Genomic DNA, 19,755 nt, shown 5'->3' on the forward strand with positions numbered 1-19,755 from the left:
AGAAATATTCAAAGTGATGAATAGCAAGAACCTACAACCAAGATTACTCTACCCAGCAAAGCTATCATTCAGAATTGAAGGTCAGATAAAGAGCTTCACAGATAAGAAAAAGCTAAAGGAGTTCATCACCGTCAAACTAGTATTATATGAAATGCTGAAGGGTATTCTTTAAGAAGGGGAAGAAGAAGAGAAAGGTAAAGATAAAAATTATGAACAACAAATACATATCTATCAACAAGTGAATCTACAAATCAAGTGAATGAAAAATCTGATGAACAGAATAAACTGGTGAATATAATAGAATCAGGGGTATAGAAAGAGAGTGGACTGACAATCCTCAAGGGGAAAAGGGTGTGGGGGGTGCGGGAAGAGACTGGACAAAAATCATACACCTATGGATGAGGACAGTGGGGTGTGGGAACCAGGTGGAGGGGAGCTATGGGGGGGAAAAAGAGGAACAACTGTAATAATCTGAACAATAAAGATTAAAAAAATGCTATGGAAAAGAATAGGAAGACACAATTTAGATACATAGATATATATTTAAAAGCATATGACCTCATATTGTACCTTCAAATTCATAAAGCAGGACATACTAGTTACATAAAAAAGAATAATAAATAAATAAATAAATAAATAAATAAATAAATAAAAACAGAGCTACCATACGATCCAGCAATTACACTGATGGGTATTTATTTGAAGAAATTATAAACACTAATTCGAAAAAGTATATGCCCCTGTATGTTCCCTGCAGAATTATTTACAAGAACCAAGATATGGAAGTAACCCAGATGTCCATCAACAGATAAATGGATAAAGATGTGACAATAAAAAAGAACGATGTCTTGCCATTTCTGACAACATGGATGAACCTATAGGTTATTATGCTAAGTGAAGTAAGTCAGACAAGGACAAATACAGTATGATCTCACTTATACATGCATCTGAAAAACAAAATAAATGAAAAAATAAAACACAAACAGACCCATAGATATAGAGAATAAGCTGACAGTTGCCAAAAGGGGGGGGAGGGTAGGAGAATGGAGTGGGAAAGAATACATAGATATCTTTATTTAGTTATTTATTTAAAATATTTTTATTGATTTCAGAGAGGAAGGGAGAGGGAGAGATAGATAGAAACATCAATGATGAGAATCATTGATTGGCTGCCTCCTGCATACCCCCAACTGGGGATTGAGCCCGCAACCCAGGCATATGCCCTTGACCAGAATCAAACCTGGGAGGGACCCTTCAATCCACAGATCAACGCTCTATCCGCTGAGCCAAACCAGCTAGGGCTCTTTAAAAGGAAATCTTTAAAAGATTATTTTTACAATTTCTGTTTAGAAAACACTGGTTTTCAAAATCAGTGTTTTCCTAAGCTTTGCATTTTTTTTTGTTAGTTCATATAATTTAATCTTTTTCTTTATTGATTAAGGTATTACATATGTGTCCTTATCCCCCCAATGCCCTCCCCCAACCCCAAGCTTTGCATTTAAAAAAATAAAGTAAAATATAAGCTAGTGCTCTTCATTTCTGGCAAAAAACCAAACAATCAAAAAACAAGACAAAAAAACCCATACCTATATCTAAAAATAAATAACCAATTTGTTTTTGATTATGGGTTTGAGTAGCAAGTAAAGAGGATATTAAAACAAAAAGCAAGGCCCTGGCCAATTGCTCAGTGGTTAGAGCATCAGTCCATGGACTGAAGGGTCAATGTGCGATTCTGGTCAAGGGCACATAAGGCTTGATCACAGCCTTGGTTGCGGCATGCTGGAGGCAACTAATCAACATGTCTCTCACGTAGATGTTTCTCTTTGTCTCTCCCCCTCCTTTTTACTCTCTCTCTAAAAAAAACCAACCACCTCAATGGGAAAAATATCCTCAAATGAGGATTAACAAAACAAACCAAAAGACACACCAAAAAAACAAAAGCAGGTACATCCATGATGGATCCCTGGCACCTACCGCAGACGCAGGCTCCCCCTTGGATTCACTGGCATCTGGCTCGGTGTCCTCAGTCTTGACCTCAGTCTTCATTTCCAGCATTGGTATTTCTGGTCCTGGCTGCTGGGAGTTGGTTTCAGCACTGGCCACTGATGATGGAGTGGGTACCCTGTTCTCAATGCTGGCTGCTGCCTGGGAAAGCTGTAGAAAAATCAAAATCATTTATCTCTGTTAATAAAACAATATATATGGTTTTAAACTCTGCTGCTGGTCACCCAATATACAGTTTTGTGTTAACATTTCTCAATACTAACCTAATAGCAACCCCATTTGAGAGAATTGAAGAACAAAAGTTCAAATAGGAGTTCTAGATGAAGACAACATCAGGCAGAAACACAATTGATTTCTTGCTAAATATACAGAGATGGAAGAGTAGAGCTTTCTACATGTGGATATGAAATTATTTTCTGCAATTTTTCTACCTAAGCCATAGAAAGAACCCCCTATTTTAAAATTAATTCCTTCCAATAAGATCATTAATGTTTATGATTAAAAGTGGAATTATAAATATACTAGTGACCTGGTGCACAGATTCGTGCACATTGAAAGGAAATTAATTAGAAGGTAGCCTGCAGGATGGGACTGGGCGAGACAGGCCACACCCTGGAGCCAATCTCCCGCAGTCCCTCCCTGGCTGGGTGGGAGCTGCTGGCTGGGGAGGAGTCATCACAGGTGCTGTTGGATGCTGTAGAGATGGCATGCCAGCGGCTGTGGAAGCAGGAGGTGGCGTCTGGTGCAATGGTGATTGTGTCACTGGTGGACAGGGTCTTAGCTGTAGGTGAGTAAGCAGGTTCCCTCCGGCAGGTGGGGACCCTCAGCTAGACCTGCGGGGATCGGGCCAAAACCAGCTCTCCGACATCCCCCAAGGGGTCCTGGAGTGCGAGAGGGTACTCTGCAAAGTTGCTGTTGTACATACAGGGTGTGGAATGCAAACACAAGTGTGTAGTAAACTAGATTCGGGGCTGACAGTGCCCCAGCAACAACATAACCCATGGCCAAAGGTGGAATCACGCGGTCCTGCGAGGAATTGGGCTCCCTCCTCTCTGGTTTCGGGGTGCATCACCTGAGAACCGATGCTGCCAAGTCACTGTGTTGAGCATCTACCCCCTGGTGGTCAGTGTGCATCATAGCAACTGGTCTCATGGTAGGAGGGACACTTAGCATATTAGCCTTTTATATATATATATATATATATATATATATATATATATATATATATATATATATATATATATAATAAGTATATATGTAGGAGGAGGAATAAAGTACCTATATGAAATAAGAATATATAATTAGCTTGTTAATTGCAGGAACAGTGTTGGGATTAGTGGCAGAGAAATAAGCAAACATTAAGAGAAGGAACCACTAAAGGAATTATAAATTTTCAAAGCCTTATCCAAGGTAGTTTAAAGTAAACAAACAAAAGATAACATAAAATTAGAAAGGCTTTGGAGAAATACAAATAGTAATGTTATCTTGGGATTGTTGTTGAGATTAATTTTGACATTTAATAAATACCTTCAGTCCCTAAGAAGAAAGTTAATGTATTTCAGGGGAAGAGGTGTTTCTAAGTTAGACTGATAAGAAAATGGATATTAAGATTGATTTTAGTGATAACTGGGGAGGGAGGTGGAGGCAACAAGAGGGCAGCCTTAGGTCCCTGGGTCAGTGGGGCAACCCAGCCTAGGAGAGGCACCCAGGCTGGGCACCTCCAGCAGGTCCACGAAGGACTGGGCAGATTTGAGCCACAGGAATTACTAACCTGGATCTGCCAAGTTGTCATAAAAAAGAAAAGGCTTGCAGTCTGAAAACAAGGCTGATTGGCAAGGTCAAAGCATATAGAATCAAGAACATGACCACATCCTTAAATGTTAGGAGAAAAACTACCAAGACTCAGAAGACATAAATCTAGGACAGATAATGGGAAACAGACTGCTCTTATAAACAGAGGTAGTTTAAAAATTCTACAGAGGACTCATGTATTATTTCTTTAGAATTGCTGATTTTTGCAAACTCATTTAAGTAGGAATGATAATAAGTCATGTCCCGCCAAACACGGCCTTTCAGTTACTTTTTGGAGTGGCACCAAGATTCTATAGCAACTTCATAGCAGAATTAATAAAAAATTTTACTTACTGATTTGAGAAAGAGAGAGAGGAGTAGAGTGAAAGAGAGAGAGAGACATTGATTTTTTTGTTCCACTTATTCATGGATTCATTGGTTGTTTTTTTGTATGTGCTCTTACTGGAGATTGAACCCACAAACTTGGCGTATAGGGACAACACTTTAAGCAACTGAGCCAGGGTCATCACGACAGAATTATTTATGGGAAAGTTCTCATTAAGAGTCTCAGAACAAAGATGACAGAGAGGCTCACCGGCGTGCCAGGAGGCTGGGTGTGCACAGGCGTTGGCTGCTGCTGTGATGACTGAGGGGTGGCCACAGATGGGGGCTGAACTGGGGTCTGAGGTTGCGGGGTCACCTGGGCTGCTGCCTGGACTGTAGGAGTGCTCTGGGCTTGACTAGCACTGGGCACTGAGCCAGGAGTTGGGGTAGGAGTCTGCCCGGAAGACGACACAGGAGTTGATGGCTGGGTGGGAGCTGCTGGCTGGGGAGGAGTCATCACAGGTGCTGTTGGATGCTGTAGAGATGGCATGCCAGCGGCTGTGGAAGCAGGAGGTGGCGTCTGGTGCAATGGTGATTGTGTCACTGGTGGACAAGGCAGCTGGGACCCAAGCATGTTCAGAGGGTTAGGAAGAGCGGCACCAGGCACCTGTCCCTAACAGAGGAAACAGAGTATGTTAAAATTATGCCCCCTATTTGGAAATGTGGCAACAAATTTGAAGAACTTCAATGTGTGAAAATCTAATCATGGTTTCTTGAAGAGGTCTGCTGGTTTCAGGAGCATGTTCCATTTGCAAAAATCTATCTAGCGGTACACTTATAATGTGTACTTTCCAATAAAGTTAATGCTATGTTTCTTCTATTTTGATTTATATAACTGTCAAAATTCCTGGTTTAAACAAACATGTCCACTCAGTTTACTAGCTTCATGCTCCATAATATCCACCTACAGCTAAGACCAACAGAAAAGATTATTTATCTTAAAAAAAAAATGTTTCAGTGCAGTGATCTCAGCTGAGGATATGCTTCAGAGTATCTGTAGAACTTTGAAAAAGTGATTCCAAATCACTGGTCTAGAACAAGGGCTACAAACTACTGCCTGTGGCCAAACCCAGTTAGCTGCCTATGTCTGTAGTAAAGTTTTATTGAAACATAGCTCGCCCATTCATTTGTGTAGGAATGAACATGGCTGTGATTTTCCCCCACAATGGTGGAGGTTAATAGTTAAGACAAAGAGTCTATCTATGTATGGCCCACAAAGTAAAAAATATTTACAGGACATATTTGCTGAACCCTGTTCTAGAGCAATGACATGTTATGGAAATTAAGAATTAATGAATAGGCATTTAGAGAGTAAATTTAGAATAGTCAATTACTTTTATTCAATATTACTTCATGTTAAAAAATTAAAAACACGAACTTCATATTTTAGAGGAAGGTTTGGCCTATTTTAAATGCATGTACATATTCATACAGCAACACTACTATACTATAACAACAAAAGGGTTTTAAAAAGGCAGTAAAATGGGGAGAAATACTTTGATTGGTTGCCTCCTGTACATGCCCTGGTGAGGGCCCAGGCCAGGGAGGGAGGAGCCAGCAACCAAGGCATGCTTCTGAATAAAACAAAAAATACAGAATAAATGCCCGGGCACAGTGGCTCAGTGGTCGAGCAAAGACCTATGAACCAGGAGGTCACTATTTGATTCCTGGTCAGGGCACATGCCTGGGTTGCAGGCTTGATCCCCAGGTGGGTCGTGCAGGAGGCAGCCGACCAATGATTCTCTCTCATCACTGATGTTTCTAGTTCTCTCTCCCTCTCCCCTTCCTCCCTGAAATCAATAAAAAGATATATTAAAAAAAAAAAAAAGGCAGTAAAATGAATGGAAAATAGTTCTCTTCAACTTTAGACTGAATAAGTAAAAACAAATTGAATAAAAGGATAACTACGCAACTGATCCAGTTAGCCTGACTTCAGCTGGACAGTTCAGGCACAGGTAACAAGATACACAAACCAAAAATCATTAGCAGTGAACTCATGGGACCCTTCCTTACTCACTTTTTAAAATTCAGTGTCTCTCAGGATTTGCATATGAAATTTAGAATTTAAAAGACACAAGTAAAAACCAAGAAAAAGACAACAACAACAAAAATCAAAATGCATAAGCACACAAATCAAAAAACCACAAACCACTCTAGTTTTACATGAAGTTCACCGCAAGATGTTAAGAGTCATTCCAAACAAGGTAAAAATGACAGGATAAAATAAGGACAATATCAAGAGATGCTAAAAGATAAAAATCAAATGTGTAGTCTAGAATTCTAATTTCCACAAAAAAAAAAAAAAAAAACACACAAAAAAAACATGCTTAGGTCAGTAGGAAGCTGGGGCTGTATCAATGTAGGTGGCCCAAAGGCAAACGGTACCTGTGACACGCCTGTCTGGGCCGCTGGCTGCCCCATGCCTACATTGTTCACACTCATTGCCCCACTGGGTGAAGGGAACTGGTTCTGAGGCAGGAACTGGTTCTGTGTGGGCGCCTGGGCCATCATGTTGTTGGCATGTGCACCCATCATGTTTGGAGGCTGAGGCATTCGGGAAGGAGAAATGGCCATCTAAAAGACAACAAGCATCATTGAGAATTCAGAGGACAAAAGCCAAAGTATTCAAGATAAAGTAGAAGAGACAGAAATCTTCAAATCCTCCCTCCCTCTTGGGAAAAGAAAGACCACTCACTAAGACCTTACAGCTCCGAGGCACTTTGCCAGCTTTCTCATGCGAAGTATCTAATGAGTGGGCTTCAGATTGTCCTCTGGATAGAAATCAATAGCATGCTATAATTTAAAGTTCAAGGTATGTTTTTCTGAGTTCTATGAAGCATTTAGAAAGCAGCCGCAGGAGAGTAAGCTCTAGGAGTCAACAGACACTGACAAGTCCCTCCTGACCACAAATCTGAGGCTGCCTATTCCATCTACAGAACTCCATCTTCTCAAAGAATCAAAAGTCCCTATGAAATTGGCATTCAAATAAAATAATGGTCAAATAATTTTCACTACAGTAACGAAGATGAGAGAGAGAGAGAGGGAGGGAGAGAGAGAGAGAGAGAGAGAGATGAAAGAAATAAAGCATAACCAAAATCTAAAGGAACAGGTACCATAGGATTCTAGACAATCTACAATTTCACTGCTTAGAGAATTTTCCTTATTTGGGCAAGGCCTTCTCAGCACAGTTAAGGCAAGCAGGACTTACCCCTGGAACGGAGCCCATGCTGTTCATTGGGACAGAGTGGTTCATGGGGGATGCTGCGCGCGGTCCCATGGGAGCTTGTGGCAACTGTACATTCCCCAAAGACATCGGATTAAATGAATTCATCCCTGTAAAGTACCCACAATAGTTCATTAGGAAAAGCATCCACAGGGAAACAGAATTACAACTTGCCCAATAAACTCTAAGCAAAATAAGATGGAACACATACACAACACATACAACTGAAAGGAAATCACCCAGTTAATCAGATGATTAAGTAACAGAATTTTCATATTCAGGAAAAATGGCATCAATGCTGGTGAGAGTGGTATGGTGGGGATGGGAGTGGGGGCAGGGCAAAATGAGGAGACGAGGGCAGAAAGCAAGGTAAACCACAAAAAAAATAAGGCTGAGGAAGCACTGATCAGCATGGCAGGACCCTGATCAAAAAGCATCAAAGTGATAAGGAGACGAGGCTACATCGGGAAGATGTTCCCAACTAAGGAAGAGGTATTAACTAAGGCCAGGGCACCAATCTGAGCCAACCTCTCACTAATGCGTGCTGGAGCATCTGGCTTCCGTCTTCTCTCCTGCAGGAAGCCCATTCTCATCCCCTCATCCTCCACCCCCACCCCGGCCTCCTAGTTCTTCAGCTGGGTTTATATTTATTGTTAGAATCTGGGATACGACTCAAAATATGGTTTTAATTTTGCAAGCAAGTTAAGTGTTTAGAAAGCATCCAAGAGTGGCAAGTTCTCAGCCTTCTCTCTACAGACGAGAAAAATCTCATGTTCACAGTACCTTTGCTGTCCCGGGGCTGCCCATCATTTGCAGAAATGTTACACCATGAAAGACACCTCACTAGCTGCTAAGTGTCTCCAGACCACGGCCTCTCCTTCTTTGTAATTTCCTACAATCCTCTGAACACTCTTTCCTTTATATTATCAGTTTATCTACCATGTCTACCAGTTTATCTACCATTATGCAATAAGATTACAGCAAACTTTAAAAATGACCTTTTCTCCCCTCCCAAACTACTAACAGCGGAACCAAGACTTGCTTTAGAATCTTTGGGTAATGTCACCACATTATTTCACAACCTGTAAAAACACCTTACTGTTCAAGTCTCAATTAGACAAAAACTATAAAAGGTTTGAAATGCCCCTGGTCCCCAAATTCCCAAACTAAAATGATGGCTTCAACCAAGCAAAAACCACAGAATTTCAACCTGAGAAAGAACCTTTAAAAGGTGAGAGACCAGCTGCCAGCACCCCAGCCTGATGTAGACTCTCTGAGTGTCAACCCTGCTGGCTAGGCTTGAACACCTGCACTCACAGGGCCCAGAACAGCCACTGCACTTTCTCCACCTCACCCTTAGTGCTGCTCGCTGCCCCAGGACTGGCCTGATGCTCTCCTTTCACGCATTCAGAAATGTTTCCTTCCCCCACCTACAATGTTTTGTAAGACTCTTCCTAAAAGTAATGACCTCTCTTGAATCCAAATACAACTGATATTCATACTGCCTGTGGAAATGCTCATCAACAATAAGGAATGTAAGGAAAGAAGTGCTATCCTATATAATAAAGAGGTAATATGCAAATTAACCCTTACGTCCTCACAAGAGGGCTGCCTACAACCAGGCTGGCAGGGGGGTTAGTGAGAGATGACCAAACGACTGAAGCAGCAGGCTGAGTGGGCGACCAGGCCGGCAGGGGGATTAGTGAGGGACGACCAAACGACTGAACAGCAGGCTGTGTGGGGCGACCAGGCCGGCCGGGGGGTTAGTGAGAGACGACCAAACGACTGAACAGCAGGCTGCGTCGGGCGACCAGGCCGGCAGGGGGGTTAATGAGGGACGACCAAATGACTGAACAGCAGGCTGTGTGGGGCGACCAGGCCAGCAGGGGGGTTAGTGAGGGACGACCAAACGACTGAACAGCAGGCTGCATGGGGTGACCAGGCCGGCAGGGGGGCTGTGAGGGGCAACCAGGTCAGCAGGAGGGGCAGTTAGGGGTGACCAGGCCGGCAGAGGGGGGCAGTTGGGGGCAACCAGGCCGGCAGGGGGGGGGGCAGTAAGAGGCGACCCGGCCAGCAGGGGGACAGTTAGGGGTGACCAGGCCGGCAGAGGGGGGCAATAAAGGGTGACCAGGCTGGCGGGAGGTGGGTGGGTGGGGGAGCAATTATGGTCGACAAGGCAGGTAGGTGAACGATTTGGATCCAGTGGTCCAGGATTGTGAGAGGGATGTCTGACTGCCAGTTTAGGCCCGATGGCAGTCGGACATTCTCCGAGGGGTCCTGGATTGGAGAGGGTGCAGGCTGGGCTGAGGGGACCCCCCCCCCCCGCACGAATTTCATGCACCGGGCCTCTAGTAAAGAAATAAAGAGGACAAGAGGAAAAAAAGAAACAATACACTTTGTGGCTGTTGAACGGTAAACAGAAAGATGATTCACAGCAATAAATACCTTGAGAAACCTGCATGCGATTCACTGGCAGGGGCATGGGCCCATCTATAATGACAGGGGGGAGGGGGGGGAAAGGTTATTTAAAATAATCCTTGATTGAGGAATAAGGAATTTTTCTTGAGTACTTCAAATTTAAAGAAAAAACCAGTCAACAGGTCCCAAAGCACTGCACATTTGATGCTCGCAAACCCTTTAACCCTTTGCACTCGCTTGCTTTTTTCTCGATTCCTTTATTCTACTGCTAACCATGTCGAGTCACACTCGACATCCGAGTGCAAAGGGTTAAAGGACCTCCTCATGAGAGACTCAATGTCTAAACATGGGCCAATGTACAAGGTCATGACAACTATCAGTCTCCAAAATGTGGGCTTCCTGAGAACATAATTCTATATACGTAGAAACACACCCCAAATACAGAAGGAAAAACAAGCAAACAGACTAAGGGCTGATAGAAGGAAATGAAGTCCTTACTTGGAGGTCTCACAGGTTGTGACTGTGGTATCCCAGGGGGCTGCGCCCCGGGGGCTGGTAAGGCTGGCTGGTTACCCAAGATGCCTTGTTTGTGTAAACGTGACCTCCGTTTTTCTTCTAGTTCTTTCTGTATCTTGTAGATTTTCTCTGCTAATAAGTGATAGTATTCATCCTAAAGAGCAATAAGATTAGGCAGTTAAAACTATAAAAAATGAATGATCTGGTTTTTATGTTTTAAAAAACTAATGAACTCTTTATTAAGTACACTGGCAAAGGTAAGTGTTCAACACTTCTAGCTAATAAACCAAAGGCCCAAATTCTTGTTGAACTAGTTACATTACAGGATTTAATAGACAGTAGGTATTAAATGGATGTTACATTTCATTCCACAATTGAACCTCTTCTTGGATATTCACCGGAGCTGGCAATAACATAGTATAAGCAAAACAAACAACTCCCACATGGACGTGGACATGAGATCCATGGATAAAATGCTATTTTGTATACCTCATTTACCTGTAATGGTGATACTATAGTAAACAAAGAGAGTTGTGAAGGGACCTAATTTTTTTTCAGAGAGGAAGGGAGAGGGAGAGAGAGAAAGAAACACCAATGATAAGAAAGAATCACTGATCGGCCTGCCTCCTACAGGCCCCACATTGGGGATCAAGCCTGCAACCCAGGTATGTGCCCTGACAGAGTCCTCAAGGTGATGGGCCTACCCAACTAACATATCCCTATTTCCAGACAAATCAGCCATACAGATGCAGTTATATCTACCACAGGTATGTGCAGGCTGGAACAAATATGGCAACCTACCCGGCTGTTGGCAGACTCATACATGTCCCCTTCCACTTTCTTAGCGTAGGCTACGAGGTTCTCCATGCGGCGATCCTTCAGGGCTGCAGGGTCAGGTGTTGGGAAGATGGCTTGGACGCTAGGAGGACAACATACTCTATCAACCCACTTTCAATACATCAGTATCTTGCCATTTTATATGTGACATGGAAAGAGAAGCTTATCTACCTACAGGGGTGATACACTGTTGAGAGAAATCCCAAATCTCTCTTGCCTAGAATATGAGTACACAAATGAAGTCATTCTCTAGAGACAATGCTAACCTGTTGATTTATCTTTAAGTCCAAAACAATATTTTGCTATTAGCAATAAATGCTAGGTCATCTCAAGAATAATACAAGTTTTTAAAAAGTATTTTTATTGATTTTAGAGAGGAAGGGAGAGGGAAAAAGAGATAGAAAAATCAATGATGAGAGAGGATCATTGATTGGCTTGCCCCCTAACACACCCCACACTGGAGACCAAGCCCACAACCCAGGCATATGCCCTGACTGAGAATTGAACTGCAACCTCCTGGTTCATGGGTTGATGCTCAACCACTGAGCAACACCGGCTGGGCAAGAATAATATGATTTTGAATTCCTACTTTTAAATTATTAATTACAAAAAATTTTTATTAAAATAATGAAGAAAACTTCGAGAGAACCATTGGTTAACTTCATCTTCAATTTAATTTAATTTAGCTTGCGAAAGTTAACTATTAACTTCCTGCATGTTCACTGACTATATATATGATAGTACTATCATGACATCTGTATTCACTAGGCCCAAATTCCCCCAATTCTCAGGGGTCTCCAGAAACATAATCTTGAGCCATAAAATAAGACAAAGCTTCTGAGCTAATCCCAGCTCCCTCATGTATCCCAGAGCTCAGAGGACATATCTGGCTGCACTGGGAGTGTTGGCCTCTGTGACATGGCTCACAGTTCATGCTCCTCTATAAGGTAGAGCTGTGAATGCTCTGGTGCCCCTCACTGGGAATGCAGGGTCTGGGATTCTCTGGCCTGCCAGCAGTGTCCATGGTTCCCTAAAAAAGGATGTTGAGTCCCTTCAGCTACTAGGGTACTATCACCTGGAACCACTTAGGAATTAAATCAGATACTGATGAAAGTGCAAAACTGTCACAATGCTATCAGCCACAAAATGTTTCTGTCACATGTGAATAATGGGTGAGGTGGAAACGTACAGTTTATGCACTAGATGGCTCCGCAGGTCCTGGGTGACATGTTCATGCCAGCCTTTCCGAACACCAGTGCTGGAAGTAGGTGCTGCTGTTGGTATAGTGCTGAGGGTTCCAATGTTTCCAGAGTTTGAGCCATCATTCATCAGTGGGCTACGGGAAGAACAAGAACTTCATCCATCTATTAAAGTGACTCAAATGTGCTTCATTTAAGTAAGGCCTTCAGCCATATGAGACTTAAAAAAGTTTAAGTTAGGAGAGCCAAGTGATGAATGTACAACAAAATTGAAACCATGTTTTATCTATTATCTGCTCTGCATTTATAATTAAAAGAAAAATAGCATGCCTCCACCCAAACTATTTTCTCTGCCTCACATTTAGAAAGAATCACGGCGTTTTGTGTGATTCCCAGCCCACTTTCATGTGTTACTATCACATAGGAGCTGATTGAAACATGGGTCTTACTTTGTGGCCCCAAGGGAAGTTGGAAGAGCTGATTCTGAAATCAAGTTTGGTGGCTGCTGATCTGTTGTTATTCCTCCTGTTGGAATGTTCATTGGGTTATTTCCTTTAAAAACAGAAAAGAAATCAACTTCTAAATTATAATATACACTTAAGAGTTCAAGTCACTATATGAATAAGCAATTCTTAATGAGTTATAATAAAAAACACTATGGCAGGAACTCTGGAAGTTATATTTTCAATAATGGTGATTGACTTGTAATACAAGTTCAGTTGCAGACTCCTTCCCACTGTATTAGGTAATTAAAATAAGACAGTTTTATGGAGGCTGGATGGTAAAATAAGTATACTATAAAGCTGTGGAAAAAATTAGAAATGATCCATTTCAGCTTTAGATTTTGATCCTGGCTTTATTAATACCATGCCCTAAACAACTAAACTGACTTGTCACATATATGTGCCATCTATTTTTTTTGTATATCAGAAAATAAAACCATAGATACTAAGTGTAGGTGAAAAGCATAAAAGGTCAATTTGTCTACAATATTCATTTTATAGGATAAAAGAAGTTACCAGTCTTATCCCAAATTAAACCATCAATAGGAATGGAGTTAGAATAGAATTCAGGTCTTAGGACTCCAAACCAATCTCCTGGTCAGTAGAAGTTAGATATACATTAGGGCAATTGGCTTCCAAATGAGATGTTTTCAAAGAGCCATTTTTAAGGTAAAATACTAAAGAGAGAGAGAGAGAGAGAGAGAGAGAGAGAGAGAGAGAGAGAGAGAGAGAGAGAGAACAAAATGAACACAATAACCTTGATTTAACTTGACTGACATAACTGCTTGGCTTAAGCCTAAGTTTAAAAGGACTATGTTGATTTAGCCCTAGCTGGTTTGGCTCAGTGGATAGAGTGTCGGCCTGTGGACTGAAGGGTCCCAGGTTCGATTCTGGTCAAGGGCACATGCCCAGATTGCAGGCTCGATCTCCAGTAGGGGGCATGCAGGAGGCAGCCGGTCAATGATTCTCTCTCATCTTTGATATTTCTCTCTCTCTCCCTCCCTCTCCCTTCCTCTCTGAAATCAATAAAAATATTTAAAATATATATTTAAAAAAGGACTATGTCGATTTAAAGAAAAATATTAAGTAAACAATATGCAGAGGTGGCAAAAATTTTGGAGATATGTAAACAAAAGACCAAACACTGGCAAATAATGGGATAAGATTACACTAGGCCAGGCGTCCTCAAACTACGGCCCGCGGGCCACATGCAGGTGTTTTTGCCGTTTTGTTTTTTTACTTCAAAATAAGATATGTGCAGTGTGCATAGGAATTTGTTCAGTTTTTTTTAAACTATAGTCCGGCCCTCCAACGGTCTGAGGGACAGTGAACTGGCCCCCCGTTTAAAAAGTTTGAGGACCCCTGAACTAGGCAATACTAATACATTGGTACACGGAGAAGGCTGAGACAGGAGAGATTTTCTGAGACTCCTGTTAACCGGTCCATGTCCCGGTTGGTCACTTCCGGCTGTGGGACAACCCATAACCAAGACATGCTAGAAATGGCAGACCATCTATAAGTTATCCTATATAATAAAAGCCTAATATGCAAATCTACTGAACTGCGGAATGACTGGTGGAATGACCGGTCGCTATGACGCGCACTGACCACCAGGGGGGCAGAAGCTCAACACAGGAGCTGCCCCCAGCCCACAGGCCCCAGGCCAGCCAAGGTGGGTGTGTCAATGGGGGGGGGGGGGGGAGAATCACCCCAGTGGTCACCCCACAGATCGGCCCTGATTGCCCACCAGGCCTAGTGCACTGGGCCTCTAGTCCATTAAATAAATGATGTACTGAGAGTCAATGCAAGTGGTACAACCATAATTCTAACTTGTGAGACTTTGCATTCTGAGCCATATGAAGTGCCCTTTATGAAAACTGTCCAGACAGAAGTGGCACAAGCAACAAAAATGTCAGGCAAATGCTACTCTTTTAACAAGCTGGTAACATATTCCATGAATTGGAAATGTTTGCCTTTTCCTGGAAGTTTTTTTTTTCTTTCAATTTACAAGATACCATCACCATAATATATACATTTATTAATTTGAAGTTAAACTGAAAACAGCCTCTGGTTCCAGGAAGACTTGTCATTTCCATGCTGTATTAGGACAAAGAAGTTTTCAAGAGTTCCTTCACTTACCCAAGGGGTTGAGAGTCCTCATCTGCTGGTGAGTTTGAGGCTGTGCTGGTTGCTGGCCAGAAACCTGAGGCTGCAGCTGCGTCTGGGGCTGGTTTAGGTAGGGAAGTCCAAGAGCAGCATATGCTCGCTGCATGGAGCTGGGGTCTATAGGATTTGGGTTACTTAAAGAAGTAGCATTCTGCTGGCCTGTACCAACAGAACCAATTGTGTTCTGAATTCCACTAGCTGGAGACCCCAGGATGGCTAGAACAACAAACAAACAAAAAAAGTAAGCAATAGAGAGAAGCCCATAAATTATTTTAAAACTACTGAGAAACAAGTAAAAATTTATCAGAAGACTATATGTCATGAAGTATTAGAACAAGTCTACCAAGAAAGGAGGTGTGCAGAGAGAAGGATCCTATTCTATTCATCTATTCTGCATGCCAGTAGCTGAGGAGCACAAAGTTGAAGAAAATCCAAGCTTCTCTCTTAGAAAATAACAGACCATAATATCAGAGATCACTTAATAAAAATTAATATGTATCAAAGTCTCAGAATAAGTCAGTTCTAGGGGAGTGGCAAACATGATAACAAAAAATGTTTTGATTCTTTTTTTTTGGGGGGGGGTGGTCTCCAGCCATCACTGAGATGAACTAATAGGCATCCCCCTCCTGCTGCCACTCCCCCTGGGTCCTTCACTGTACAAGTCAGAAGGATTAATAGAAGGAGCAGAGGTGATGCTCAGTCAACACTTATTAATAAACCTATGATGTGATCTTCTAAATAACAATATCATAATTCCTTGAAACTTATGTGTACAATGACTGCATTAACACCACACCTTTCTTTCCTACGAGTTTCCTATGCAGGAGGGCACCATGCTGAGCTCTCTGACTGTGTAAAGCTAATCAAGAAAGAATGTACTTGACTGACTGACTGATCTAGTTGAAATTAATAGATAGAAAGAGGCTTGGATTTTCCTTTAGCCAGGTGTCATCTCAGCTTCACTGATATTCAAGACCTGGGCTCTGCCTCCTGCAACCATTAGCTTCTCTAAAGGAAAATCTATGACAACATAAAGAACCTCATTCCCAATAGCTTCAAAGTTAACTGACAGATGACCCCTACTTGCAAATCCTTGGTCATTTCAAATACAATTCATCAGTCCGTCCGTCCATCCAGCCATCCAAATGTTCTTATTTGGTGAGCAGTTACCATATAATAAGTTTTATGACATACTATGTATTCTTAAGAGTTCCCTTCTGTCCAACTTCCCCAAACTTTAGAGTTATATTATAAATAGCTGATAAAATTGATACTATAACATATGATTCTTAATACATAAGATACTATATACTAAGGCCTTTTTTCAAAATCAGACCATTATGTGTTTATTTTCTCACATTTAACCATCAGTGCAACTATAACATAAACAATTCAAATACTTATTAGAGTAACTTAATTAAACTGAAATGTGTGAAAAAACTTGGTAATTACACATTCCATACTGCTAACTTTTCTAACAAGGATATTCAGATCTCAAACTCATTAATGTTTATTAGTTACAATTACACACACCAAGCATCTCATTACAATAAATGAAAAGATTCCCAAGCTATACTTTATGACAAGCGTGTAGCTAAAATAAATCACATAGAATATCTTTATTTTTTTCTAGTAGTATTTAATCATGTGCTCATTGTACTCCTGAAAACAACATGCTAAATTTTCTAAAAGCACTATGATGTAAAAAGGAAAATAATAATGGTAGGATGATTTATTTTTCTACCACCTTGTGGTATAAGCAAGAAGAGACCCAGACTACATTTGTTACACATAATGATCAATTGTGGAAAGGAATTAAAAAAATAAAACTAAGTATGTATACAGCTTTTCATTTCTATGTGAAGATGCAATAGAAATGCTTTAGTGACAAGTTCTATTATATTCCACTTTCATCCACACTTCCTCAAATACCATCCTTTTATTTTTTATTTTTTGGTTAATCCTCACCTGAGGATATTTTTTCCCATTGATTTTAGAGAGAGTGAAAAGGAGGCAGAGAAAGGGAGAAAAAGGGGAGAAGGAACACTGATATGAGAGACACACGTAGATTGGTTGCCTCCCACATGCGCCCAGACTGGGGCTGGGAATAGAAACTGCAACCCCTGACCGGGAATTGAACCTGAGACCCTTCTGTGCTCAGGCCAATGCTCGAACCACTTAACACACAAGCCAGGGTCCAAAATGCCATCCTTTAAAAAAATAAAATAAAAATTCTTTATTGTTGAAAGTATTACATATGTCCCATTTTCCCCCATTGACCCCCTTATAGCCTGCCCTGCCCCCTGCCCCAGGCCCTCACTGCCTGCCCCATTGTCTGTCCTTGGGCCATGCATATATGCATACAAGGTCCTTGGTTGATTACCCCCCACCCACCCGTCCTCCTCTGCCTTCCCTCAGATTCCCCAGTCTGTTCCATGCTTCCATGTTTCTGGATCCACTCTGTTCATCAGTTAATTTTGTTACTTAGATTCTACATGAGTGAGATCATGTGATACTTGCTTTCTCTGACTGACTTATTTCACTTAGCATGATACTCTCCAGGTCCGTCCATGCTGTTTCAAAGGATAAGAGATTCTTCTTCTTTACTGCTGCATACTATTCCATGGTATAAATGTACCACAGCTTTTTTATTCACTCATCTACTGATGGGCACTTGGGCTGTTTCTAGATCTTATTGTAAATTGTGCTGCTATGAACACAGGGGTACATACATTCTTTCTGATTGGTATTTCAGGTTTCTTAGGATATATTCCTGGAAGTGGGATCACTGGGTCAAATGGCAGTTTCCTATTTAATGTTTTGAGAAAACTTCATACTGTTTTCCATAATGGCTGCACCAGTCTGCCAAATGCCATCTTTTTAGTCAAAATGTCCCCATCTTAGGGCGAATTCCATTCCCAAGTCCAAGGTCTTTTTCAGGGCAGCCAGACAATCCCATGGAAACTGCTGACATGGTCACTGTAGTTGTGTTTATGTTAAAAAGCATTTATTTCCTAAATATAAAACATTACTATATTTTTAAAAAACATACCTATCAAGAGACAAACAAGTATTTGGAACTTGGCATTTGTAACAATCGGAGGCAAGGAAAACATAGTACAAGCAAAAGATGTCTGACATTTAAAAGCATGGCCCAATTTGAGTCCAAATGCTGCTAGTAGATGACATACTACTTCAGAGTAAGAAAACACAGAAATTTATTATTGGGGTGATGATTGGTTGAAAGGGGAGTTATCAGGTAAAAGCAACCATAAACTCCGTTTTGGGAGCTCAAGATGCTACCATCCCCTCCATGAACATTTTCCTGATATCTCTCTTGGGCAGCAGTCATTCTTCCCTGAATTCTCACATTACCCACTAGGGCTCTGCTTCTCTTTGGGCATTTACACTTCACATATTCACTTGCTCACTCTACCAATTAAGTTGGTACAGACTGTTTGCCAGGCACTGCTAGGCTTCAGGATACAGTGTGAGCACAAAGCCTGCACTCAGAGCACAGAATGTTGGGAGAGATAACAGACTAATCACTTAACAAATGTAAAACTGCAGGTCTCTATCAGAGAAGATCATGCTCATCTCACCTTCCCTGTACATTCCCTGAGGTGGGACCAATGTGTGACTCATCTTGACTTTGTATGTCGAGGTGCCTTGTAAAGTCCCCTGCAGAGTTCAAGTGAGCTGTAGCAGTTTAGCAGAATGACTGGCCTTTTTCAGACACCTCCCACCCCCAGCCCTGCAGCACTGAGTTCTTCAGGCTGAACAAATTTTAAGGAGTGCTAAGAACAGCAATGCTTCATCTGGCATCATTGATAATGAGGCTGTCCACATTAATCAATTTTATACATTACTGACGTTTATCTCCTTAAATGTCAAAACCTCTTATTCTTTTTACTTTTTACCTCTTTTTTTTTTCTTTCTTTGAGCTAATGCTATACATTTTCATACACAATCAACTGCCATGTCACACACTGCTGTATTAGTTGGCATTCCTGCTACCAGCACATCTTCAAACCACTCCCTGGCACCGCCACTGCCCCATTACTCCCCTTCTGTCACAGCTTCATCAGGACCCCATGACCTAGGAAACAAAAGGCTATGCTTCGTAGTGGTCTGTTTCCAGGACTCACTGTCACTTTTCATGTAGATCCAAGGCAGTCCTTCCCTATCGAGCACAAAGACAGTTCTTCCGTAGGTTCCATGCATAGTAAACTAACTTGCAAATTGAGTTCACCAGGAACTTCAGTCCCCAATCATTCTCAATAAAACCGAACTCAATTGAAAATCCAACAAAAACTGACACATTCCAAAGCTTTGTCAGAGTGGCGGGAGACATACCATTAAGCAGACAAAGCAACTACTTACTATCTAGTCACCACTAAGATTTCTACTGAAAAAGTTGTGCTGGAAGTTACTCAGGCCTGTATACACATCTCTGCAGAGTTGCTTCCACACAATGCCTTGCAGGTGCCATGCATGCCAGGCCTGCCTTCCTTTCCAGCATCTTCTTGTACACAGTACAGGACATGATAAAAGAGAACATCCTAGCCCAGTTGTCAGGCCTCCCATCAATCCACCATTGAGCAAGAATGCACAAACCAAAAAACAAAACAAAAAAAAAGCATGCACAAACCTTCCAACAGTTTTTCTTTAGAAGCCAAATGACTCAGGAGCGAGAAACACTATGTTACGCAGA

General features: G+C 41.7%; 1 protein-coding gene across 2 annotated transcripts in view; it reads right to left on the bottom strand.

The window, feature by feature from the left end:
* The window catches only part of CREBBP (CREB binding lysine acetyltransferase), a 152,409-nt gene that overhangs the window by 43,342 nt on the left and 89,312 nt on the right, over positions 1-19,755 (bottom strand). The window contains exons 6-15 of one of the 2 annotated variants that reach the window (XM_079793388.1): positions 15,015-15,257; positions 12,822-12,924; positions 12,363-12,509; positions 11,138-11,255; positions 10,319-10,490; positions 9,848-9,892; positions 7,388-7,512; positions 6,565-6,753; positions 4,391-4,786; positions 1,975-2,154 (exon numbers count right to left, since the gene is read on the bottom strand). In XM_079793388.1, the coding sequence (XP_079649514.1) occupies positions 1,975-2,154; positions 4,391-4,786; positions 6,565-6,753; positions 7,388-7,512; positions 9,848-9,892; positions 10,319-10,490; positions 11,138-11,255; positions 12,363-12,509; positions 12,822-12,924; positions 15,015-15,257 (1,718 nt within the window). Of the gene's footprint in view, positions 1-1,974; positions 2,155-4,390; positions 4,793-6,564; positions 6,754-7,387; positions 7,513-9,847; positions 9,893-10,318; positions 10,491-11,137; positions 11,256-12,362; positions 12,510-12,821; positions 12,925-15,014; positions 15,258-19,755 lie in introns of both variants that reach the window. The other variant, XM_079793387.1, reaches the window with a different exon arrangement.

Source organism: Cnephaeus nilssonii, assembly GCF_951640355.1.
Source record: "Cnephaeus nilssonii genome assembly, chromosome: 2".
Lineage (NCBI taxonomy): Eukaryota > Metazoa > Chordata > Mammalia > Chiroptera > Vespertilionidae > Cnephaeus > Cnephaeus nilssonii.